Consider the following 26,556-nt stretch of genomic DNA (forward strand, 5'->3'; position numbering starts at 1 on the left):
GTGTGTGTGTGTGCGTGCATGCGTGCGTGCGTGCGTGTTTGTTTGTGTGATTGGCTGTTATTTGATACTTTTTTATCAAGGGTGGCCAAATGCTCACTGGCTTCCCTTGCATTTAATGCTACAGGCGGCAACAATGTCATACTCTTTTTGACCAGACATCATCAGATAGATGGGCTACACATACAGAGACAGAGGGGCGCTGTTTCGCTCGCTTGGATGCTTTCTCCGGTGAGATACATTCAGCCTGTTGTGAATTGAAGGAAAATTAGGAAACACAGATAGACGAAAGATTAATTATTATATATGTTTTCTTTTTCTTTTCTTGGTCGATTCTTGGGGGGGAATCCTGGCATCCCTTGACATCCATGAATACACGTCACTGCAGCTTTACTTCATAATTGGTTTGTTGGTGATTGGTACAGTAAGATCATGTGATGATGAAGTTAGAGTATACTGTTTGATTTTTCTTTGATGCCCCTATTTTGACATTGAGCTTTTTAGATCTATGTTAAAAAAATATGATGTTAGTGGTTGAGACATGCACAGTAAAGAGAGGTGGAAAGGATTGCTCAATCTGTGTAAATCCCATGACCAGAAATGGAGCGCTTTAGACAGGGGAAGAGATTTGTATCAGTCAAGGCTGGTGGGAGGAACTATAGGAGGATGGGCTCATTGCAATGGCTGGAATGGAATAACTGGCACTGTATCAAACATATGGAAACCACACATTTGACTCCATTCCATTAATTCCATTCCAGCCATTACAATGAGCCCGTCCTCCTATAGCTCCTCCCACTATCCTCTACTGGTGAGCATAGTGCTACATAGTACTCCTCCCTCTCCCCTGGCCTCGGAACTGGAGAAGCAGAGAACACTCTAATAAGGAACCAAAGATTGATGACATCTCTCTCACACACACACACACACACACACACACACACACACACACACACACACACACACACACACACACAGAGAGAGAGAGAGAGAGACAGGCATGCACACACACAAACACTCCAGTCTGATCCAGTGTGTTCGTTCATGGCAGAGTAAATCACTCATTCTTCCCCTCCTCTTGGGTAATTCCATGGGTGAAATGAACTGAGGGGCCTTGGGAGATCAGCAAGTCATTGTTTATTGTCAGGCTCCACTTCTTCCCCTCACACTTTTGTGGAAATCCGGTTTCTCTCTCCGCTCCTTGTAGAGTGCACAGACACAGACAGGCAGACAGACACACACACACCGACACACACAGACACACAAGTACACACACACACACACACACACACATTCCCACACACATTCCCCCCCCCCCCCCCCACACACACACACACACACACACACACACACACACACACACACACACACACACACACACACACACACACACACACACACACACACACACACACACACACACACACAGACTTTTACACAGCAATCTGTGTAAAAGACATTTGTATCAGTGAAGTGTCATATGTCCGTCAAGAGGGTATGTTTGTATGCCATGTTGTCGCACTGAATGAAGGATGTCTCCCCAGACTGTGCCGTGAATGTTTGGCCACGTTGCTTTTACATTCCATAGGAGATGAGTATGGAATTATGGATGACTAGAACGTGTTTGCAGCTACAGTAAGTGTGAGATATAGACCTTTTAAAGTAATATGTATGGTTTCCATGGTGACAGTTGAACAGATCAAATTTCCGTCTGTCGTTCATGACCATAGAGAGGGATGAAGGGGACGTTTTTTTGGCCCAAAATTACTGTTTTCTTTTAAACTAATTAGAAGCTAAATTGACAACAGAATTTTTGCTTCATTGGCATATACCATTCTTTGATTTGATAACAGCGCCACAATTAAGTTTGGCACTACAGTAAAATGCTACATTTGAATGATATTTACAGAGTTGTCAGGGGAACCTACCACATGAGTGTGCTGGAGTGACCTTAGATATTCCCCTTTTATCACCGTCTGAACGAAAGGACAACGCGTCTACAGTCCAATAACCGTTGCCACCTCAAATGAATTCAACCCTCCACTTAATCATGGATAGAGAATGCCTCAGAGCAGGAGAGAGAGAGAGAGAGAGAGAGAGAGAGAGAGGGAGAGAGAGAGAGAGATACAGTAGAAAGTCAGGCTGCCTGCCACAATATCTAGAGTGAATGCACACCTTAAGTAAGTCAATGATCTCATACTTGGCACAAGAAGGGTGAATAGATGGGATGTTCTGTGCTCTGCTCTCTCAGGCCTACCTCGGAGTGACTAGGAGAACATGTCTCTTGACCCTCATAGGAATCAATAGGAAGGAGGGCAGCTGGGAGCAGAAAGCATACGTCAACTGTTTATGCATTGTCTTACGTCAGACACGTTTCCGGCTGCGCTGTGGGTTGAGGGACGAGCGTCGCGTAGGAGTGACGCCAAATTGACGTAAGACAATGCTGTTTATCATGTTTCAAGTGTTTCCATAGTGACTCACATAAAGTGGTGTTTTTTGAGGGGTGTTGAATCCATCAGTCATTGTCCAAAGTGACACCTACGCCATTATATCAATGTGGAGCTTATCCATTCATTGCTGCTCTCACTTTCAGCCCACACACACACACACACACACACACACACACACACACACACACACACACACACACACACACACACACACACACACACACACACACACACACTTCTGTCTTTTCTGGTGCCTTGTCTCGGCCAGACGTTGGCCTTGGGGCCTGTTTCACTGGCTTAATCTCCCACACAGACTAGCGGTGAGCATTCATCTGAGTGATCTCACATCGACTACTGCTCTCTCTTCTACCTGACGCGTGTGTGACAACAACAATGTATGACTATCACTGTGCAAGTAAATATCTGGCTAACTTGTCTGTTCTTTCTTCATTTCACAGAAGTCAGTTGTTTTTAGCTTGGAATCCGGCTTGAGTAAAAGCACACGCTGAGAGCCCACCAGCCTAAGTGGATACAGTTGTCCCAGTTACTACTGTTGACTTGCTGCCATCTAGTGGCCCTGGCAATGGACTGCAGTTACTACTGTTGACTGGCTGCCATCCAGTTGCCCCGGCAATGGACTGCAATTACTACTGTTGACTTGCTGCTATCTAGTGGCCCTGGCAATGGACTGCAATTACTACTGTTGACTTGCTGCCGTCTAGTGGCCCTGGCAATGGACTGCAGTTACTACTGTTGACTTGCTGCCATCCAGTTGCCCCGGCAATGGACTGCAGTTACTACTGTTGACTTGCTGCCATCCAGTTGCCCCGGCAATGGACTGCAATTACTACTGTTGACTTGCTGCCATCCAGTTGCCCCGGCAATGGACTGCAGTTACTACTGTTGACTTGCTGCCATCCAGTTGCCCCGGCAATGGACTGCAGTTTCATGGGAATCTGTTACACCGTATGTAAGTGATTGGGACTTGTTTTTTCCTTTGAATTTTGAATTTGATGTGGTGTGTTATGTCTCTGGTTCCAAAACCCATGTATGCGGCTTGTGCTTTTTATTACAAGCACGCTCGACTACTGTAATGCTCTCCTGTCTTCTCCACCCAAGAAAGCCATTGGTCAACTACAAAACATCCAGAATGCTGCAGCACGGGTACTGACCAAGACCAGACGGAGAGCACACATTACACCAGTTTAAGGTCTCTGCACTGGCTGCCTGTGAATTTTAGAATTCATTTGAAGATTCTTCTATTGGTTTTTAAATCAATCCACGATTGTGCACCCAAGTACATGTCAGACATGCTTTTAAGTTATGAACCCAGTAGGTCCCTCAGGTCCTCTGGCACTGACCTTTTAACTATCCCAAAGCCTAGGACCAGGAGGCATGGAGAGGCAGAAATGAGTTACTATGCCCCCAGCCTCTGGAATAGCCTGCTAGAGAACCTGAGGAGGGCCGAAACTGGACATATTTAAAAGAGGTCTTAAAACACACCTTTTTAACTTTGCTTTTCCTTAGGGTGCTTTTTAGTTGTTCAGTTTTTATTGTTAATCTTTTGTTTTTGTCCTGTGAAGCACATTGCATTGCATTCCATGTCTGAAATGTGCTGTATAAATAAAGCTTGATTTGATTTGTGGGTATTGTTCATTTAGGGCTGTGTTGGAATCCACTACTGTATCTTCTTCCCAAAGGTTAGTGGAAGGACAGACAACTACTTTACTTATCAGCTTATCTACATGAACACCAACCACCACACACACACACAGGCTGGCACCGATAGGTCCCCTGGGTGGCACACACACTGGTGAACCTTCATAGAGGTCTGATGTGTGCCTTTCTGAATAGACACTGAACAGGGGGACAAACACTCACACACACTGGAGAACCTTCATAGAGGTCTGATGTGTGCCTTTCTGAATAGACACTGAACAGGGGGACAAACACTCACACACACTGGAGAACCTTCATAGAGGTCTGATGTGTGCCTTTCTGAATAGACACTGAACAGGGGGACAAACACTCACACACACTGGAGAACCTTCATAGAGGTCTGATGTGTGCCTTTCTGAATAGACACTGAACAGGGGGACAAACACTCACACACACTGGAGAACCTTCATAGAGGTCTGATGTGTGCCTTTCTGAATAGACACTGAACAGGGGGACAAACACTCACACACACCTGACGCCACATTGACTGACCTGAACCTGTCAACACTTCCCTCTCACCAGTGGGCCTCTGGCTATTATTGGCCTGGGTGTCTCTCATACTCGGCATGACTGTGTCTGGGTGACAACAGCCAGGCGACCCACGCAGGCCAATAAAGTGAATGATGAGCTTCAGCTCCAGTGTTTGTTTCCAAGGTCGGATTAGACTCAGAGAACAACAGAGCTAAAAATACAAGGTGACTGAGGGTTTGATGCAGGGGGACAGGCTTTAAGATTCACCATCTGTTGACAACTGAACTTACAACACCCACAAATTGTTTCTGCTTCTTATTAGGCTGGTGTAGCTGTCTCGTGTGTCCAATAATCTACCAGACGTTATGCTGTAATTGTGAGTTGAGGGATAGAGTTTCTTACATTTCATTCCTATTCATTAGCTTTAGAAGACTGAAGCGGTCCAACAGTGGGTGTAAGACAGTGCTGATAAAGCCTTTGGCCAGGTCATCCAGAAGCTCACTACTACATCATATTGGTGTGGTTCGTGGGACATGAAACACTGCGCTGCTGGAACACAACCTTTTGACTGAAGGTCAATGTGAAAGTGTTTTTCCCTCACCTGTCGGCAACTTCCATTTGAAGTTTACAAAGTAGCAGATGAATAACCCCTAGTATCCCCCAACCCCCTGTTTTTCAATGGCATTGTCAATCTATCGTTTGCCAAATCCATCAACACCGTTAAAGGGATAGTTCACCCAAACATATTGGTTTCCAAACCCTGTAAGTGACCTATGAACAAGGTATGACTGCAATCCATGCTTTGGTTTAGATTCCCTGGCACTTATTTCAAATGTTAATATTTTAGCATTGTGGCACAAATCCTAAATCATGGTACCCATATTAGCATTTTTAGCGCATCATGTCCAAATCATCCTAAAGTATCTGAAATGAATTGTCTAGCTCAACAAAGTCACTTATAGATGAGCTGCATATGATGCGCGAAAAACGCTAATATAGGTACCATGACTTGAATGTGATTTGTGCCACAAAACTAGAATGTTAGCATTTGGAAACAAAAGCATAGATTGCTGTCATACCGTGTCTATAGACTTCTTACAGGGTAAGGAAACAACATGGAATTTTGTAATTTGGGTGAACTATCCCTTTACGCTGCTACCCATGGTAGCATACATGCCTCTATTAGATCCCTGAGTACCAGACAATAGAAATTAAACACTGATGTGAGTTCGCATAACAAACCAATGACATCCTTTGGGGATTCATTTTTTATAATGCCATAAATAAAAGACACATACATCTAATCTTCCATAATAAATAGCAATAGTGAGATATGCACCACACACAGCTTTTCAAGAAGTGGTTAACTGTCCCAGCGTGATAGGCTAAGTGGTCAATGACAGGGTGGAGAGATCATGTGCGAGGATGTCAGCGAGGGGTTAAATCATGCTGTTTTACCATTGACATCAGCCCTGAGGGAGTCCGAGTCCGAGAGAGCAACATGTTGCTTAATTAGATAGGAAATCATCATGATATTGACAACTGGAAACGTTCATCAGCCTCAAGCCTTTCCTATTTCTTTAAGACTGTCAGCCTAAAGGCTTGACTCAGTGGAGGACTATGATGACTTCACTATTCTACATTACTCCAATCATTCACTTCACTTTTATGTAACCTCATCGTGTTTAGGTAGATCACATCTTCATGTGCTTTGTAAACGCATCATTTCCTAATCTCTCGTGGACAGATTACGGAACATAAATGTTATCGGAACGTCTGTCAAACGTTGGTGGGATGTGACGACGAAGGAGGAGCAGTAGTTCTGGTGCTTTTCCCTCACTGGTTATTTGGACGTATCAGGATTGGGTGAAGATGGTGCTTTAGCTGAGAGTTTCCGTTTAAGGGGTGGAGACTTCGCTAGTCTTGTTAGTATCTTATCTCATACATCTCTCCCCATAATTTAATTGAGCATTTGACGCAATTATGCAATATTTTTGTTTTGGGTTTCCAAGACTACCTCATACGGTCTCATCTGAGGTCTTTGTGGTATACTGTTTATATTGGGTTGGGTTTCAAAACGAGTTAATACAGGGTTGTCAAATATTTGGTAAGTAGTAACTGAAAGAAATCGCAGGCTCTGTAAAACTCTTATAGAAACCCTTCCACTCCAGCAGAGAACTACAACCTGTTTTACAAAACTACAAATCCCTCTAATGGACTGCTCAGCACCGGACTCCTCACAATTTAACCCCATGCTGCCTTTGTACTGCGGTAGGGTGTGTGGCGGGGCACTTTCAGGGACTACACAGCTCCTCCTCCTCCTCTTCCTCCTCTCTGGACCATGTCCTGTGCGTCGTTCCCGTCCCAAGGCTGTAGCATGGCTTATTGGCCGCCAGATGCGTCGAACATCTTCTTGCGGCCCTCCATGCCAGACATGGCCTCCACATTCTTACGCCAGTCGGTCACCTCAGATGTGAGCACCTGAGAGGGAAGGGGAACAAACACTGTGTTGTCAGACATCAGCGTTTAACTAGCTTTAGCTTCCTTGTATTCGTGGAGAGTTGTCTCAGGTGGCCACATTACAACCTATCCCCATACAATGTGTAGAGGGAAAACAAACAATGAGTAGCGCTATGCTAACTTGTGTTTGATTAGCTAGCTAGCTACTATAATAAGCTAACGTTATGGTCACAGTTACTCTCAGTTTAACCATTAGATGCAAATGCTCGGCGGCCCACAGTAGCATGGTTTCTAGTACCATGCCATCTCCGTACAAGCCAGTGCTTACTAGTGCCAGAGAGGTTTTACATTTCAAGGTGAGCTAACTTCAAGGTTCAGGAGAAAGGAAGGATGCATTGGTAAAGTATTTGTACATGGCCCAAGTCCCAGTTACCTTGTCTTTGTCCTTGTTGGTGTCTTCCTTCTTGACAGACTTGAGGTTGGACCTGAGGTCCATAGAGCCTTTGTGTTTGGTTCCCAGCAAAGCTCTCATCATCTCGTCTGCAGAGACGCGCACCTTCCTCAGGGCGGGCTTCTTAAATTTCCCTCCTAAGTCTTGCACCTTCAGCTTCAACTCATGGATCTGTAGATTTCATCGAAATCTACTATTAAATGTTATAGAAAACTTAAGCCAACACCTAGCAACCTCTTCAAAAAGTGTTGGTTTGATAATTGCTGGACCTGGGTTCGAATCCCGGCCAGGGCCAAGCCCAGGAACTGGCACTGACCATTGATTTGGCCCTGACCCAGCTGCAACACTGAGACTAACACCCATTTGTTGGCACCACAAGAGGCAGGACCTGAGGATAACATCTCACCCAAAGGGCCAAAGACTTACGTCTTTATTGTGCTTGGTCACTTTGGCCTCACAATCGTATCTCTCCTCGTCTACCACATCTATCTTTCCATGGAGCTGCTTGCATAGGTCCTGAAGACAATAGATAAACACACTAAGATTAAATATTATACACAAAAAAAGGTGATATCTAGAACCTAAAAGGGTTCGTCGGCTGTCCTCATAGGAGAGAATCCTTTGAAGAACCCTTTTTGGTTCCTGGTAGAACACTTTCAGATTCCATGTAAAACCCTTTCCACAGAGGGCCCTACATGGAACCCAAAAAGGGTTCTACTTGGAACCAAAAAGGGTTCTACCTGGAAACCACAAAGGTTTCTTCTATGGGGACAGCCAAATAACTATTTTGGGTTCCTTTGTCTAAGAGTGAAGAATCAATCTTATTGAGATGCAGTACCAGTGAAAAGTTTGGACAAACTTACTCATTCAAAGGTTTTCTTTATTTTTTACTATTTTCTTCATTGTAGAATAGTAGTGAAGACATCAAAAGTATGAAATAACACATATGGAATCATGTAGTAACCAAAAAAGTGTTAAACAAATCTAATTATATTTTATATTTGAGATTCTTCAGTAGCCACCCTTTGCCTTGATGACAGCTTTGCACACTCTTGGCATTCTCTCAACCAGCTTCATGAGGTAGTTACTTGGAATGCATTTCAAGTAACAGGTGTGCCTTGTTTAAATGTAATTTCTGGAATATCTTACCTTCTTAATAATGCATTTGAGCCAATCAGTTGTGGTGTTGTGAAAAGGTAGGGGTGGTATACAGAAGATAGCCCTATTTGGTAAAAGACCAAGTACATATTACGGTAAGAACAGCTCAAATAAGCAAAGAGAAATGACCGTCTATCATTACTTTAAGACATGAAGGTCAGTCAATTCGGAAAATTTCAAGAACTTTAAAAGTTTCTTCAAGTGCAGTAGCAAAAAGCATCAAGCGCTATGATGAAACTGGCTCTCATGAGGACCGCCAAAGGAAAGAAAGACCTAGAGTTACCTCTGCTGCAGAGAATAAGTTAGAGTTACCAGCCTCAGAAATTGCAGCCCAAATAAATGCTTCACAGAGTTCAAGTAACAGACACATCTCAATATCAACTGTTCAGAGGAGACTGTGTGAATCTGACCTTCATGGTAGAATTGCTGCAAAGAAACCACTACTAAAGGACACCAATAAGAAGAAGAGACTTGCTTGGCCCAATAAACACAAGCAATGGACATTAGACCGGTGGAAATCTGTCCTTTGGTCTGATGAGTCCAAATGTGAGATTTTTGGTTCCAACCGCCGTGTCTTTGTGAGACGCAGAGAAGGTGAATGGTTGATCTCCATATGTGTGGTTCCCACCGTGAAGCATGGAGGAGGAGGTGTGATGGTGTGGGGGTGCTTTTCTGGTGACAATGTCTGTGATTTATGTAGAATTCAAAGCACACTTAACCAGCATGGCTACCTGAGCATTCTGCAGCGATTCGTTATCCCATCTGGTTTGCACTTAGTGGGACTATCATTGGTTTTTCAACAGGACAATGACCCATCACACATCCAGGCTGTGTAAGGGCTATTTGACCAAGAAGGGGAGTGATGGAGTGCTGCATCAGATGACCTCAACCCAATTGAGATGGTTTGGGATGAGTTGTACCGCAGAGTGAAGGAAAAGCATACAACAAATGCTCAGCATATGTGGGAACTCCTTCAAGACTGTTGGAAAAGCATTCCAGATGAAGCTAGTTGAGAGAATGCCAAGAGTGTGCAAAGCTGTCATCAATACAAGGGGTGCTTACTTTGAAGAATCTAAAATATATTTTGATTTGTTTAACACTTTTTTGGTTACTACATGATTTCAAGTGTGTTATTTCATAGTTTTGAGGTCTTTACTATTATTCTACAATGTAGAAATTAGTCAAGAGAAAGAAAAACCCTTGAATAAGTAGGTGTGTCCAAACCTTTGACTGGCACTGTATATGTGACAGAATAACCATGCTGGAATATTGACTTAAGTGTTGTTCATTGTTTTGCTTTGTGGTTGGCCCACTAGTTTGGCCCAGTCGTATTGCTCCCTCAATTGGCTGACTCTCTTGTCTCTCACCTGTAGCTCAGCCAATGACAGTCCAGAGAGCTGCAGGGGGGGCAGTCGCTCTCCCAAGTAGCTCAGTTTCTCCTCATCCCTGTCCTGCGTCTCCTGTTCCAGCTGCTCCATCGCCCTGGTGAGCAGCATGATCTGATTGGACGAGATAAAGATCCGTCATTCCAGGGGTGGGCCAGAGGTGGAGGACCCAGTCTAATACCACCATGCAGTAGTTAGTCATCCTCCATGCTTCACGGTGTCACTACAGCTGTATCCATAATAAAGAATGACTTAGTTGTAATTGTTAACATTATGCATGGTAATTTACCTTCAGGGAGAGCTTACGCGAAGCCGTAATCTTCGACTTCGGCTGTTGGGAAAAGGATACAATGTTATTGCAAATGTGTGCCCAATGCTGTCTACTTGAAAGTGAAAATCGATTTTGACCTATTATTTTATTGGGACATTTTTGTGTTTCCCAAAAGGATTTAGGTGGTCACACAACTGCCACTCACAACAAATATACTATGGACCTAAAGCAATGACCTACAAATGGGTCTGCTCCTGGACACAACTAGTCCCAGAATGAAAAACTCTTTCAATAGATATTCTCCATTGAGCAAACTTTTTACTCTCTTTATAGCCTAACTTCATCCATACAGGGAGCCAGTTACAGTTTAGTCGGAATATGGTCACTCAAAAAACATTCAGCTATGTGGGCCCTTGATAGCTGACAAACACCGATAAGACTGAAGTGGCAACCTTGGGACAACGTGTTCCCTCTCTATATAGGGATTAACACTGTTGAACCAGGGCTGTCTCTAGGTCTGGTTCTAGCTCACCTTGTCAATTAACTTGGGATTCATTGGTCTGGGTTTGTCTTGCTCCTACAGGGACAGAGGGGACATGTCAGGAAATCGTTCAAAATGATCGAAGTATACACTTCTATGAGAGGTAGCCTGAAAAACGTATCTCTTGATTGATTGGACTTTGATCAAAATTGCATGTAAGATTCAACTAGACTTGAAAGAAATGCTTGGCATAACAGACAAGTCAAAATAGAATGAAGAATTTTCCTGTTCTAAATCTAATACGATGATGATGACGAAGGTCATGATGATGACGATCGTGATGATGGTGAATTTATAAACATTAAAATACTTACCTCACTTAAATTTGACCAGGTTTATGGGCACAAAAAGACAAGGGAGACACATAAGTAAAAAATAGCATTAGTAACAAGAAAAACATAATTTGTAACCTGGTTGAGGTACATTACATTGTAATAGGAGACAGACAGACAGCGACAGACAGACAGACAGACAGACAGACAGACAGACAGACAGACAGACAGACAGACAGACAGACAGACAGACAGACAGACAGACAGACAGACAGACAGACAGACAGACAGACAGACAGACAGACAGACAGACAGTTGCAGCCTTGGCCCCAAGCCCCATCATCATTTTACCCATGGATTAGGGCAAGGACACTACAGGAAAAAGTCATTCTGCCGCGTATAGCATTGTAGCATCCCCTCAGTTTTAGCTCAGTGTATGGCTAACTGGCAGCTTAACAGAGTCATTCTGTGTCATTTGCAAGAGAATGTAAGTTGCAAGAGATCCACAATCAGGTAGAACGGACGTATCATACCCTCAGAAGCAGTTATTCTAACATACATATATTATAACATTATAACTAGGGCCTACAACATGCTACTGTAAGACTCAAATGGCTTGTCATCTCAAGACAATAGGTAGAACACACATATCATACTCCCAAAAGCAGTTATTATATACTTACATTACATACATTATTACTTAGGCTACAACATGCTGCTGTAAGACTCAAATGGCTTGTCATCAGAAGACAATAGGTCCACTTTGTTCTAATAAGGCTTAGGCTAAGTATATTTAGAACAGATAATTAGATGCATTTTTAAACAGATAACACACTGAGATTGAGCTATACATAATCATTAAAGTGGTATTAATTTTAAAAACGTACTTGAAGGGAGCTATATGCATAATTAATTAACAGTCAAGCCGACCTATTGCCCCAGATAACAATACTTACTCATCAGCCATTATGAAAACCTTGGTTGGAGAGAGAAAATGTGATTTTGAAATCCGATCCAGGCAATTCAATTAGGGCACCTTCCCTTTGTTGAATTACCTGATCAGCCTGAAACTCTCAGATCATTTCAAATCACTGACAACAGCAACAAAATGCCACCATTCACTTAAGTAATTATTAAGTAAACTAAATAAATGATTAAGTCATTTACTTAATAAATACTTAAGTTTGATTCTGAATCCCAGAATCCCCACCCCAAATGTGTATTACCTGGAATAGGGTGGACCACAGTCGGGTCGGGTACAGTACTCTCTCTCTGTCTCACTCAAACAACAGAGGGATCTGAAACAATGGGGGTGATTTTCTCTTTTATGTGGGGCTGGGCAGGGCTTGGCAGGGCTTGGCAGGGCTGGGCAGGGCTTGGCAGCGGTGGACAACAGATATAGCCTAGCACCAGAGTCCTGTAAGAATGGGCTGGCTGGACACCAGGGATGAAATATAACCTCCGGTGACATTGTGACAATGCAGGTCAAAATGCAATAATAAATCATGACCAACGCCTTAATGGCATTGTCTGAAAACTTCTGTGAATTCCTCTCGCTGCCTTTTGCAAAAAGCCCTTGTTCCTATGGAACACTGAAAATAAACAGAGTCATGTTGTTTGGGTTATTTTGTTTGGAAAATGCACTCCACATCATGACAGAGCCGCCAGAACCCTCATTTACTCAAGTGTTTCTTTTATTTTGGCACTTACCTGTGTATCTTAATAGGCTGCTGTGACAATGTACAGTAGTTGAAGCATTTTTTATTTGACGTTTTATAGTGGTTAATCAGGGACAACAAATCAGAAGGCTTCTGAATGTTTTCCATGGCTATTTCAGGCGCTTGTCAGAGCCTGTTGTTGTGATATATGCAAAAGTGAGATGTGATATTTAAGCAATAAGGCACAATGGGGTGTGATATATGGCCAATATACCACGGCTAAGTGCTGTTCCTCTGCATAACGCAACGTGGAGTGCCTGGATACAGCCCTTAGCCATGGTATATTGGCCATATACTACAAACCCCCGAAGTGCCTTATTGATATTATAAACTGGTTACCAACGTAATTAGAGCAGTAAAAACAAATGTTTTGTCACACCTGTGGTATACGGTCTGATATATCATAGCTGTCAATCAGCATTCAGGGCTCGAACCACCCAGTTTATAATATGCAGCAAAACACTGACATTCATAGTTCCAATAGGATAGTAAAGTTGTCCTCAACTTTAATAATTGGTATATCTGAAGTATTGCTAGGCCCAATGTTCTGGAGCTGGTATTCTATGTGGATAGAGCTTCCTGTGATCGTGTCTCCCCCGGCCTCCCTCTCCAGATAATAAAACATGTAGTTATGACAACAGGGACAGGCAACTTCTCCTCCAGACATTCCACATGCTTCCCCTGGCCTATACTGTAAATGGGTTGTGTCCAAAATGGCAGCCTATTTATAGTGCACTGCTTTTGACCAGGGCATTGGTCAAAAGTAGTGCACTAGGCTTTATCTACGCAATAAGGACCGAGAGGGTGTGGTGTAGAGCTGATACCCCCCTCTCGGATGGAACAGGGGTACGAGGGACAGGAACAGGGGTACAGGAGGGACAACAATGTCCGAGGGGGGTGGAGACAAATGTTCTGTCATCACTCCCTCAGTGATCCCCAGCAGGTGGGCTGGCTATTTCTGCAGCAACCCGACACACACACACACACACACACACACACACACACACACACACACACACACAGCTATCTGAGACTTTCTCAACATGCACTTCTGCTGTCGTTATGATTTCTGATAGGTACTGACGACTCAATATGTTTCCCCGTAGGTGCCTCTGTAATGTGCCTACCCTTGTAAATCTGATCAAACGATCGAGAGTGGAGTCAAAGAGATACAGAGGTGAAGGAAGGGAGACAAACACACACACAAACAAACACACACACAAACAAAGACACACACAGGAGGAGTTGCGAGGACAGGCCATCACCACAGCCATAACCTGTTCTGTTCATGAGTCCTAGGCTTATTGTCACCTGTGTTTTGCCATTTTCCTGTAATAAGATGATGCTCTCCTGAGGGCTATACTACCAAGCAGAATCAATGAGCTAACTTACCAGTTGCCTTAGTATTCTGAAATAACTTTGGACAAGTTTGAAATGGGCATGGTCTAATTGATTCAACAGCCAATTAGCTTGAATTCGAAAATCATTAGTTATTTCAGGTTGTTTATCAAAGTTAGCTGGCTAACTCATTGATCCTGCTTTGTAGTATACCCCCCTGGTTCATGTCCAGCCCCGCCCAGAATAAACTTTCTACAGATACTCTGAAACACTTTGTTAAAAATGTGCTCCAATGCTTTGGTGGCAGGTAGCCTAGAGGTTAGAGTGTTGGGTCAGTAACTGAAAAGTTGGAATACGTGAGCTGACAAGGTGAAACATCTGTCAATGTGTGCTTGAGCAAGGCACTTAACCCTAATTTGCTCCAAGGGTGCTGTACTACTGAACCTGTAAAACAACACATTTCATTGCAACTATCTTGTGTATGTGACAATTTGTTTATTTTTAATTTTTTTACATATTGAGATTCCAAAAGGGAACCAAACCAGTCTCTGGCATGGGAATCATCTAAGAACACAACAACCTTTATATAGGACGTGATGTGACCTGTTAAAGCCAAAGTCTGCCTTTTGACAGTGTGTTTCACAGGTTGTAACAATGGCAACATCAGCTCTGTCTTTAGTGAACAGCTGATGTAGGTTGAGCCCAATATCATGCCAGGGTATTCTCTGTCCAGGGGGGTGGCTAACCTTGATCCTACCCACTGGTGGGGGGACGGGGACGGGGACGACGACGACGACGACGACAGAGATGGCACATACCCCCGTATGCCTCAGTACCCCCCCCCCCCCTCACTAAATATATCTCTCTGCCCATATCGCCGCAGCAAGCAGGCTAACCAGGCTAACCAGGCTGTCAAATCCCATAGTTCAGTTCAGTCAAATCCCCTCACCAAACTGGTGGTCTTCTACACAGATCTGGCTCTGTCAAGATGCTTAACATTGGAAATCCAGGCTACACCAATGGGCTGATGATGGAATGCATAATTAAATAGACAGTAGTTTTTCTATGTGATGAAATTCATGCCTTCTCCATACTCAGCCTATGGTTGCTTCCTAATAAGCACTCCTTTCTCCCAAAGTGTGCACTAGTTGACTACCCTTCATGGATTTGACAGGAAATTACTTTTATAAGAAATTCCCTCAAGGCCAATCCTACACCAATGCTCTTATATTTGTGGGGAGTAGTAACCTAATAACATAGCTGGCATAGAAAGATGCCTTTCACTGAAAATGGAAGTTTGGTTGAAAATACTGTAAAAAAACAGAAGCATCCACTTTCTGCGGAGGGTGGGGGAGTAGTGAATGAGTGCACACTTCAGGAGAAAGGAGAGATTATTGGGATGCAATCTATGAGGGCTAGAAGTTTTTCCTACCATGTGACTTGACCAGGAAAAACTCTGGGCCATAGTTTGAGGTTATTACTAGAGTTGGGCCTGGATTATTTCCTTATCAGCTCATAAAGAGCTTATAATGTATTGGCATTCTTAAGGTGCTGAGCATGAAACGTTGACAGGTTTATAGCTGGGTGTGTTTTTACAATTTTGTTCAAGCATTAAACATCCGCAGTATTCTCACCATCCGTTGTATTCGGCACATGCGACAAAATTTTTTTTGATTTGATTTGAGCACGGGCTGACTTGGCTTTGCTGTGCTGCAGCTGAAGCCTGCCAGCAGCCTACCTACCAAAGGTCCATTACAATGTAGAGCTTCATCTTATTCTTTCTAACTATTTCTATGGCGGATTCGCGGCCACAATTTATTAAAGATGCCAAAACTTGAGATAACAATAGATGGCGAAGTCAAAGATAGGCCAGCGGTGTCTATCTGTGGCAAAGTTTGGCCTAAATCAATGCTTATGACTTATCCAGCTCCAGAACCAGACAATTTTTTTCATAAAGTGTTATAAAAAAAAAAAAATTATAACAGCAACAGATAACATTAGCTAGATAAGGTTAGCAAGATAGCTATCTAACTACACTGAGGTCAGCATTCTAGGTACCGACTGTGTCACGGTTGTCGTACGATGAAGGAGCGGACCAAAGCGCAGCGTGTGTATCGTTCCACATATTCTTTATTAAACTGTGAAACTCTGCAATACATACAAAATAAACTGAATGAACACAACAACAAACCGTGACGAAGCGTTACAACATGCACTTACTCAAAATCAATCTCCCACCAACCCAGGTGGGAAAAACAACTACTTAAGTATGATCTCCAATTAGAGACAACGATGACCAGCTGCCTCTAATTGGAGATCATCCCAAACAAAGCCCAACATAGAAATACACAACTAGAACATAACAACATAGAAAATCTAAACTAGAAAAAAAACCTGTCACGGCCCTGACCTACTCTACCATAGAAAATAACAGCTTTCTATGGTCAGGACGTGACACACTGGGCACGACATAAATTCAGTGTCTATTCCACGTTGGTTCAATGTGCCCAGCCGGTAGCTACACTGAGAGCTGTCAGAGTCCTATTTGTTGATGTTTATCATCTCCACGTGGAAATCCCTAAACCCAATTTGTGAATATGTATAAGTAGCCGTCATCATTCTAAACGTGAATTTCCTCTCTAGGACAGGAAATGATGTCGAAATAGTGTCCTATTCAAACAAATCTAGTATGGCAGTGGGTCCTTTAAGTAGACCAGAACTGACCTTTTTTTTTTCAATGGTAAAAGGCCTGAGTGAATTATCTTCATTTATACACCATCTTTGGTTAGGTCTAGCAAATGCCAAGGTATTCATGGGTTAGTGGTTATTATGATGTTGGTGTGGGTTGGTATATTCTGTGATGGCCTCGTGCCTGATTTTAGATTTCATGGATCACAGAAAATGGACAGGGCTAAACAAAATACAATGTCATAGTCTGCAATGGTATCATTAGGAAGAGCAAACATCCATTCAACATGATCGCAGTACACATAAGAATGCTGTCACGATGTACATTCAAGATAATGTCATGCATTTGGCAACATCAGATTAGAGTGATTAAAAGCTCATGTCTTTAAACACTGGATGCAAATGCATGAGATCATGTTCAATCAATATTTACTCTACCTAATCATATTACTCCAGTTCAGACTATGAAATCGTACTTTGTCTGAAAGAGAAAAATTGTCTAGCTTTTCTTTGGCCAAAAATTTGATTTCACCATATGTAGGCCTAAAAGGAACTGACCCTTTTTAAAATGTTCGCCTAAAATGACATACCCAAAATCTAACTGCCTGTAGCTCAGGACCTGAAGCAAGGATATGCATATTATTGATACCATTTGAAAGGAAACACTGAAGTTTGTGAAAATGTGAAATGAATGTAGGAGAATATAACACATTAGATCTGGTAAAAGATAATACAAACAAAAAACATGGGATTTCTATATTAGAATTTTTTCATCATCTTTGAAATGCAAGAGAAAGGCCATTAAATCACATAGGAGTTTAGGCGCAATTTGGATTTTTGCCACCAGACGGCAGCAGTGTATGTGCAACGTTTCAGACTGATCAAATGAAGCATTGCATTATTTACATTTTAGTCATTTTGCAGACGCTCTTATCCAGAGTGACTTACATTAGTGAATGCATACATTTCATTTCATGCATTTTTTTTTTTTGGACTGGCCCCCCGTGGGAATCGAACCCACAACCGTGGTGTTGCACACACCAGGCTGGCGTTGCAAAACCCAATCTCTACCAACAGAGCCACAGGGAAGGCCCACAAATTCTTGCACAGAATAATTTTTTCAAGGACATAAGTATAGACAACTTACAAAAATGATATGGTAATACAAATTTGGTGTTTGCACAATCCCAGGAATGTCATAAATGATGGATAATTAGCTTCCCTACAGAAAAGACGCTAACCTGTGGGGCCAGACACAGCAGGGGTTCAAACTGTAGGACCCAGATCCTACATTTGAATATAAAAAATGATTTTCTCAAGCAAAACTACGCTACATTTTATCTCTGGGACCCTCAAGATGACAAATCAAAGCAAGATTATTGAATGCAAGAACATTATTTACTGTCATAAAAGTTTTGTTGTTGTGCACGCTCCTCAAATAATAGGATGGTATTTTTTCACTGTAATAACTACTGTAAATTGGACACTTCAGTTAGTTAGATTGTCCAGGCAATCAGAAAAATCGGCCTTTGTTTGTACCCTAGAGGGGTGTGGCAGAAGGAGTCATCTCCATTAGCATCCCAATCAATCAAAGAAAAATATGAGGATAGCCAACCTGCTGTCATTAAATAGAATATTCCACAGGGGGCAGCACAAGACTGTGCTAATGGCACCCATTCACAGCAGGCAGCAAGGCGCATTCTCAGCAGCACAAGAAGCACTTTGTTCCAGAGATAGGGTGGGTTGCAAGGGGAGAGAGAGGGGAGGGATCAGCCTGGTCTCATAGACTAGACGTAACATAGTAAATTTACATCCTGGACACCTGAAATGGTATGATATGCTATGTTTGGTATGGTTACATAAGACAGAAGGTTACTTAAGGCAAAAACAAAAGTAGGGTGGTTGGTCGGGGTTGATAGGTTGGCATATAACGCAAACGTCTAGCAACCCCAAGGTTGCATTTTAGATCATTAGCAACTTTGCAACTATTACTACTTTTTAGGTAATTTGTACATGTAGGTAGGGGTGAAGTGACTATGCATAAATAATAAACAGCGAGTAGCAGCAGTGTACAAAACAAATGTAAATAGTCCGGTGGCCATTTGATTAATTAATATATGTTGCCCTAAGAGTTGTGAAAAGTTGGTAGAATCTTAATTAAAATAATTCACAGCTGTAATGGCTGTCAAAGATGCTTCCACAAGTAATAACTTAGGGGGGTGGAGACTTATCCAATTAGCCACAACAAATTGGAAATTGTAACATATCATACATTTAGCAATTAGCATTTAGCTGTAACATATTGCATGAATTGCAATTCGAAAATATATCATATTTGTTTTCATATTTTTCTGCCTTAAAATTAAATCTAAAAAGGGATTAAATTAGACAACCTTCTAGAAAATGTTAAAATTAAAACTAAATAAAACAACTGAAATATCATAATTGGATAAGTCTCCACCCCACTGAGTTAATATATGTGGAAGCACCTTTGACAGCCATTACAGCTGTGAATCATTTTCATTATGATTCTACCTACTTTGCACAACTCTTAGGGCAACATATATCCATAATTGTTTTAAACATTCCTCGGGCTCAGTAAATTTGGTTGGGGATCATTGATGGACAGCGATTATTTAAACCTTGTCTCAGATTTTTTTAAGCATATTTATGTCAGGACTTAGATTAGACCACTCAGGAACACTTAGCACCTCTTGAAAATCCATTCTGGTGTATATTTTGCATAAAAAATGTGTGTAATTGTTAATCAAATGGCTACCCGGACTATTTGCATTGTCCCCAGCCCACTCCCCATTTTTTACGCTGCTGCTACTCTGTTTATTATCCATGCATAGTCACTTTACCTCTATCTCTATTAACTCAATTACCCCGACTAACCAATGCCCCCGCATATTGACTCAGTTTTTTTTATTGTTGCTCCTTAATTATTTGATATATTTCAATTTTTTTTCTTAAATTTTGATGCCAAAGGCACACCGGAATGTCTTCCCAAGAGGTGTTAAATGGCGGCAGGTAGCCTAGTGGTTAGAGCGTTGGACCAATAACTGAAAGGTTGCTGGATTGAATCCCTGAGCTGATAAGGTAAAAATGTGTCGTTCTACCCCTGAAGAAGTCAGTTAACCCACCGTTCCCTGGTAGGCCATCATTGTAAAGAAGAATTTGTTCTTAACTGACTTGCCTAGTTAATTTTAAAGAAATTAAGTGTTCCTGAGTGGTCTAGACTCAGTATTGACTTGAAACTCAGAGACACGGTCTGAATATTGCTGTGCATCAAATATTCCTATCCAAATTTAGCTTGAGCAATTTTTTTCAAAATATATGTTGCCCTAAGAGTTATGCAAAGTTGGTAGAATCTTATTCCAAATGATTCACAGCTATAATGGCTGCCAAAGGTGCTTCCATCAAGTATTACAGTTTTTCCTTGGATACTTGAACACATCTGTTCCAGCAGAATTCAATTTTTCAAAACAATTAACACGCAGCCCCAGATTGAAACACGTTGGCCAAAATGACACATTCCATTTGCAAAATGCATTAAGACTCTCAAAACATTAAATATGACAAAATCAACTACCTCCATCAAAACATACAACTTGTTAATTAAAAGTTATTTCAATCAATCATTACACAATGGCCCAATAAATACTATGTACAACTATCAATATACCTAACATGGTCAACCCTCTTTTATATGTCTGTGCCATTTGTTGATACTATAATTATAGTATGCACCATAAAAGGCAAGTAAACATATTAGCACAGCATGGGTTGTATTATTTGTGCTTACCATTTGTGGTGTGTTTGAAAGCAATGAGAAATGACTTAGTTTTGTACAAAGTTATATTTTTTGCTCATTAGGTTATGATGGAGATCAAGTGGACCCCAGTTTCATTAAAAGTGTGTTAGCAATCCAGAAGAACTGTAACTTAGGGGTGGAGACTTATCCAATTTTGATACTTCGTTTTTTTTCTTAATTTTTGAAAACGTGCTATAACTTTCTTTCATTGTAGTAAAACAATCTAAATGAATCCCTTTCGATTGAATTTTAAGGCAGAAAATTTGGAAAAAAGTCAAGGGGGTGTAGACTTTCTATAGGCACCATAAGAAATGTAACCCACTGTATCCTGGAGTCCTGAATTTACGTTTACTATGTTACGTCTACCCCTGAGTCTAGGTCAGGGGAATGTAGAACTACGGTAGTTAAAGAGGGGGAGAGAAAGACAGAGATCCAATGGATTTTGCCCAGTACACTTGCAAGGTTTCCAAGAAGATCCAGCAGGACAAGGAGAGAGGAGATGCGGAAGGGGTAGCATGGTCCATTCGGGTTGGATGTACCAAAATAAGTGACCACAAAGAGCGATGTGGCTCTTGGGAACCGGGCAGGGATTTCACACAAGACCGCTGTTGTGTAGGGAGAGAGCGGCGGACATCTAGGTGATGCATGCGGGGTCAGTGATGCACCAAGACGAGTGTGGTGGATTCCAGCAATCCGCTGCTGCAGAGAGCGAAGCCCGCTAGCTTACCGCCCGCCGAGATGGCGCATGGATAGCGGATCCCTTCATGCTGCAAAACATGACCAAGCGTTTATAACAAAACCGGCAGTTTGGGAGCTAAACTAAGGAATTCGATGCTTGCACTAGCAGGAAGAATACAAACGCGCATTTCCATTGAGACTCCGAGCCTTCTGGATGAGGAAGGATGCCATCCCCATAACACCTATCATACATAGCTAACGGAGAGGGCCAGCTCGCGTTTTTTTCACCATACTAGATTTGTTTGAGTAGGCCGGTTGTGATTCGTGAACGACAAGCTGTAACGATGTTGGTGAGATGCCACCGGAGCAAGCTGTCGGTGTGGGCCGTTCTGTGTGTGCTCGTGTTATGTTGGCTCTACATTTTCCCAGTGTACAGACTCCGGAGCGACAAGGAGATAGTTGATGAAGTGCTGCGGCAGGGACAAGTATGGCAGAGGAACCAGACGGACATCGATCTGTTCAGGTGGGCTTTCACTCATCTCACAACATTAGGCCTATGCGATTTGGCCCTCATAAATAATTCATAGCAATATTCTACAAAATTCTACAATATAGCAAAACATATTACATGATTGTGTCCAAGTAGCCTAACATCTCCTATAGTCTATTTACGCACATAACAAGACAATACACAGGCTAATTATAATAATAATGTTTATTACATGGAAAAAGAGGAATGCAAATGGTGAAAAGAAAATCTATCACTATCAAACTGAATCCCTAGGGCACTACAGTTAGGCCCATTTGTTGTATCTAGTCGCATTCTCACGAGAATATGACGGGAGTCGTAGGCTAATGCACTGAGGAAAGGAGATTAGGGAAATGTGCAGAACGTGGCACCTGCACGGAAAAGCACAGAGACGCGTTTTATGATGGTGCAAGAGGGAATTAGAATAATTGAATAGGATCTCTATGGTTCAGCACGTTTGGAGTTGAAAAGGTTGCCTCGCAGCCGAAGCTGTGTGTGTGTCCATGGAAACGACAGAAATGCAACTGTACTGGTGGTGCTGAATCTAGGACAAAGTAACCATAAACAACCAGCCTTTTTCCATTTGCCATTTCCACACTTCCACGCTTCAAATTCGCCCATTCGCCCATTGACGCCCACAGTTGGACTGAAGATGATATTTTTATCATATCTGCACCGACTCCTAATTGATTCCAAATGCATTTACACTACTCAGGCTTCCCCACAGTAGGCCTACTGTCGATGCAGGCAGGATTTATGAAGCATGTATGAATGTGTCATTGTGTTAAAATAGCATGCATGACCCTTGGACACTGTATCAATTGAGACAGTTGAGTTGTCTCATGATCTGAATTATAGTTGACAGTGCCCACTCTGCAGTGAGTGTTTATTTAATCAATAGACAATGCTCAAATTACATGTGGCCCAGAGTCCCGGACTGGTAACCATAATTCAGATCAAGAGACCGTCTCAATTTATACACTGTGTCTGAGTGTCACTCAATGACAAATTCTCTTCTCATTCTGACTGTCTATTTATAGCTCAGGGGTAAAGGTTTCCAATATTTACCACAGATCTAGGATCAGCTTACCCTCCCCAAATCCTAAACTCACACATAAGTGATGACACCCTAAACTGACATGAGATCAGTGTCGAGATACAACGTTATCCTACTCCCTCTCTCGTTACAGGAAGCTGCTTTCAGAGTGCTGTGACCCAAGGAGAATGTTTGCGGTGACCAAGCAGAATTCACCTATGGGGAAGGTCCTGTGGTACGACGGAGAGTTTTACCACTCACACACAGTCAACAATGAGACCTACTCTCTCTTTGTGCAGGTAGGCCTCTACTCTGGTCCTGGAGGCCAGCAGTGTACAGGCTTTTGTTCCAGCCCAACTCTAACACACCTAAAAACACAATAATATATTTGTGTGTGTGTGTTTGTATGTGTTTGTGTCTGTGACCCCACTTGCATGGTCACTGACGGTAGTGTAGAGAATGTGTGGAATTGAACTCCAAACCCCCTGACCCCAATGAAAACACACCAACCATAGTCTGTGCTAATGGTCAACACTCTTTTAAGATTTTTAACAAGGGCAGGTTCTCTACAATAACTTGCTTCACAATGATGGCCATAAATATATGTAACAACTTAATCAGCTTCTCACCACCTTCCCTTTCATCCACGCTCAACTGTGAAATCTCCACGCTATCAACTTTCACACAGGTCTCCAAGATAACAACGTCATTACCACCAAACTAAAACAAGAAGTGAACAATATACACTTTGAACTGAGAAATGAGTCTAACCTTTGCAGCATACACTGTAAAACATGACACGTTGATAACCTAACTGTCAGTGTTTCAAATCATTAGGCATTTAGATTTGCCAATAAATGTTCTCATCTTAAACACAGGTGTTTAGAATGCAACATTGAGCATGACAGTCAGCTTGTTCCAGTTAGTGTCCAACCAGGAGAACACCTATATCTGCTAAGTGTTGAGACTTTAACCACCAGCATTTACTTTCCCGTCTTCCTGTTTGGAGTGCTTCTAGTCCTGAGAAATCCATGTGACTTTCAATGCCTTTTATTCAGATCAGTGTTAGTAATGTCTGTCACCTTACCTACATTTCAGCACAACTGAAAAGGGGTTTCCCGATAGCGATGGCTTACGAGTGTTTTAACGATGCGTCTTTCCTACAACGGCCGAAGATGTATCATGCGTTTCCTGAAACACCACTCAGAGAGAACGGTCGCTAAGGGCGTCGTTGGAGCATGTGTCGATCGATACTGATAAGATCTAAATAAAGGGAGCGCTGCTCTCGGATCAGCTATCTCCATTCAAATCTTTCCTTAACATTAGAAATTTTTCACAATACTGATGACAGATCAGCTCCTACAGAGATATTACCACCTATGGCTGCAAGTGTTGAGGTGGCTTATTCTAATGCTTACCCAATAACCCAACTAGATCATAACTGAAGGCTGAGGACAACTAGACCATAACTGAAGGCTGAGGACAACTAGACCATAACTGAAGGCTGAGGACAACTAGATCATAACTGAAGGCTGAGGACAACTAGATCATAACTGAAGGCTGAGGACAACTAGATCATAACTGAAGGCTGAGGACAACTAGATCATAACTGAAGGCTGAGGACAACTAGGCCATAACTGAAGGCTGAGGACAACTAGGCCATAACTGAAGGCTGAGGACAACTAGATCATAACTGAAGGCTGAGGACAACTAGGCCATAACTGAAGGCTGAGGACAACTAGGCCATAACTGAAGGCTGAGGACAACTAGGCCATAACTGAAGGCTGAGGACAACTAGGCCATAACTGAAGGCTGAGGACAACTAGGCCATAACTGAAGGCTGAGGACAACTAGGCCATAACTGAAGGCTGAGGACAACTAGATCATAACTGAAGGCTGAGGACAACTAGGCCATAACTGAAGGCTGAGGACAACTAGGCCATAACTGAAGGCTGAGGACAACTAGGCCATAACTGAAGGCTGAGGACAACTAGATCATAACTGAAGGCTGAGGACAACTAGGCCATAACTGAAGGCTGAGGACAACTAGATCATAACTGAAGGCTGAGGACAACTAGATCATAACTGAAGGCTGAGGACAACTAGGCCATAACTGAAGGCTGAGGACAACTAGATCATAACTAAAGGTCTTATGACATGTATAGTATGTGGCCATAAAGGGTTTACTTTTAAATATTATTTATTTATATATTAGGATCCCCTATTATTATTAGTTATTGTATTTCATTAATTCATTTAGACTTTTTAATTGGGGATCCTAATAAATAAATAAAATAAATCATAATTAAAAGTAAACCCTTTATGACCACATACCATATATTTCATACATTGTGGTCTGAAAATCCTGGCTCATGGGCCACATCAGACCTGCAAGTCACAATAAATACATTAAATAAATAACTCATCCTTGGGTCCAAACAAAACACAGCAAATAAAATGCATAATATACATAATACTACATAAAACTACATAATACTACATAACACGACATAATACTACATCATCTCCTGCCTCTGTCTCAAGCTTCAGAAACAGGAGATGGCTCCTGCCCTATATGCCGTTCCTACATAATACAATACATAATACATTACATAATACAATACAAAATATATAAAAATGGCTGTGTCTCTTCACACTCCTCGTTGTTCCGTAAGGTGTTCTTTTATAGGTTTTTATTGCTAGCTTGAGTTACCTGGGGTGGCAGAGAGTTCCATGTAGTCATGTCTATATTTAATTCTGTGTTTCCCAGCCTCTGTTCTGGACCTGGGGACTGTGAAAACCTCAGATTGCATGTCTTGTGTTGTACTGATGAATGTCCGAACTGTGTGACAACTGCTTGAACAGACAGTTTGGTACCGACAAACACATCAACACCTCACACAAAGACCAATAGTCTGAGCCAGGAGAGACTGACATTCACTCTCCGCGTACATCTAAGTGCGATACGTGCTGCTTTGTTCTGGACCAACTGCAATTTACTTATGTCCCTCTTCGCAACACATGACCACATAACTGGGCAGTAGTCACCGCAGCAGGCCTTTTGCCTCTTGGTAGGCCGTCATTGTAAATAACAATTTGTTCTTATTTGACTTGCCTAGTTAAATAAAGGTTCAATAAAAATAAATAAATGAAACGTAGTCCAGATGCGACAAAACTAGGGCCTGTAGGACCTGTCTGGTCAACTTAGATATCAAGAAAGCAGAGCCACGCCTTATCACGGACAGACCTCTTCTCATTTTAGCAACCATTGAGTGTATATGCTTTGACCATGACAGCTCGCTATCTAGGGTTACACCCAGCAGTTTAGTCTCCTCAACTTGCTCAATTGACACATTATTTTCAAAAATAGATCTAGATGAGGTTTAGGGCTGAGCGAGTGATGTGTCCGAAAAACTATGCTTTTAGTTGTTGAGATATTGATCACCAGCCTATCGCTAGTTAACCCATTGTAAAACTGACTGGAGCTCTATGGGTGTCAATTATTTTACTGTCACAGCCGACGTGTTAGTCATCAGCGTACATAGACAAGTAGGCCTTGTTCAAGGTCATCAACAGT

The 26,556-nt window shown here is 42.2% G+C and overlaps 2 protein-coding genes across 2 annotated transcripts in view; one reads left to right on the top strand and one right to left on the bottom strand.

The window, feature by feature from the left end:
* Nucleotides 1-5,890: 5,890 nt before the first annotated feature.
* On the bottom strand, nt 5,891-12,424 carry LOC106609570 (troponin I, slow skeletal muscle). Its single transcript, XM_014208519.3, has 7 exons — nt 12,402-12,424; nt 10,895-10,939; nt 10,381-10,422; nt 10,074-10,205; nt 7,975-8,064; nt 7,531-7,719; nt 5,891-7,118 (listed from the first exon to the last, which is right to left on the bottom strand). The coding sequence occupies exons 2-7, from the start codon at nt 10,916-10,918 to the stop codon at nt 7,020-7,022; spliced, it is 576 nt and encodes a 191-aa protein (XP_014063994.1). The 5' UTR covers nt 10,919-10,939; nt 12,402-12,424; the 3' UTR covers nt 5,891-7,019.
* Nucleotides 12,425-20,778: 8,354 nt separating this feature from the next.
* Nucleotides 20,779-26,556, top strand: part of LOC106595526 (alpha-N-acetylneuraminide alpha-2,8-sialyltransferase) — a 29,824-nt gene continuing 24,046 nt past the window's right edge. Inside the window, exons 1-2 of the mRNA XM_045722258.2 lie at nt 20,779-21,937; nt 23,134-23,278. Of these exons, the coding sequence (XP_045578214.1) occupies nt 21,759-21,937; nt 23,134-23,278 (324 nt within the window). The 5' untranslated portion in view covers nt 20,779-21,758. The remainder of the gene's footprint in view (nt 21,938-23,133; nt 23,279-26,556) is intronic.

The sequence above is a fragment of the Salmo salar genome, chromosome 07 (genome assembly GCF_965601325.2).
Source record: "Salmo salar chromosome 07, fSalSal1, whole genome shotgun sequence".
Classification (NCBI taxonomy): domain Eukaryota; kingdom Metazoa; phylum Chordata; class Actinopteri; order Salmoniformes; family Salmonidae; genus Salmo; species Salmo salar.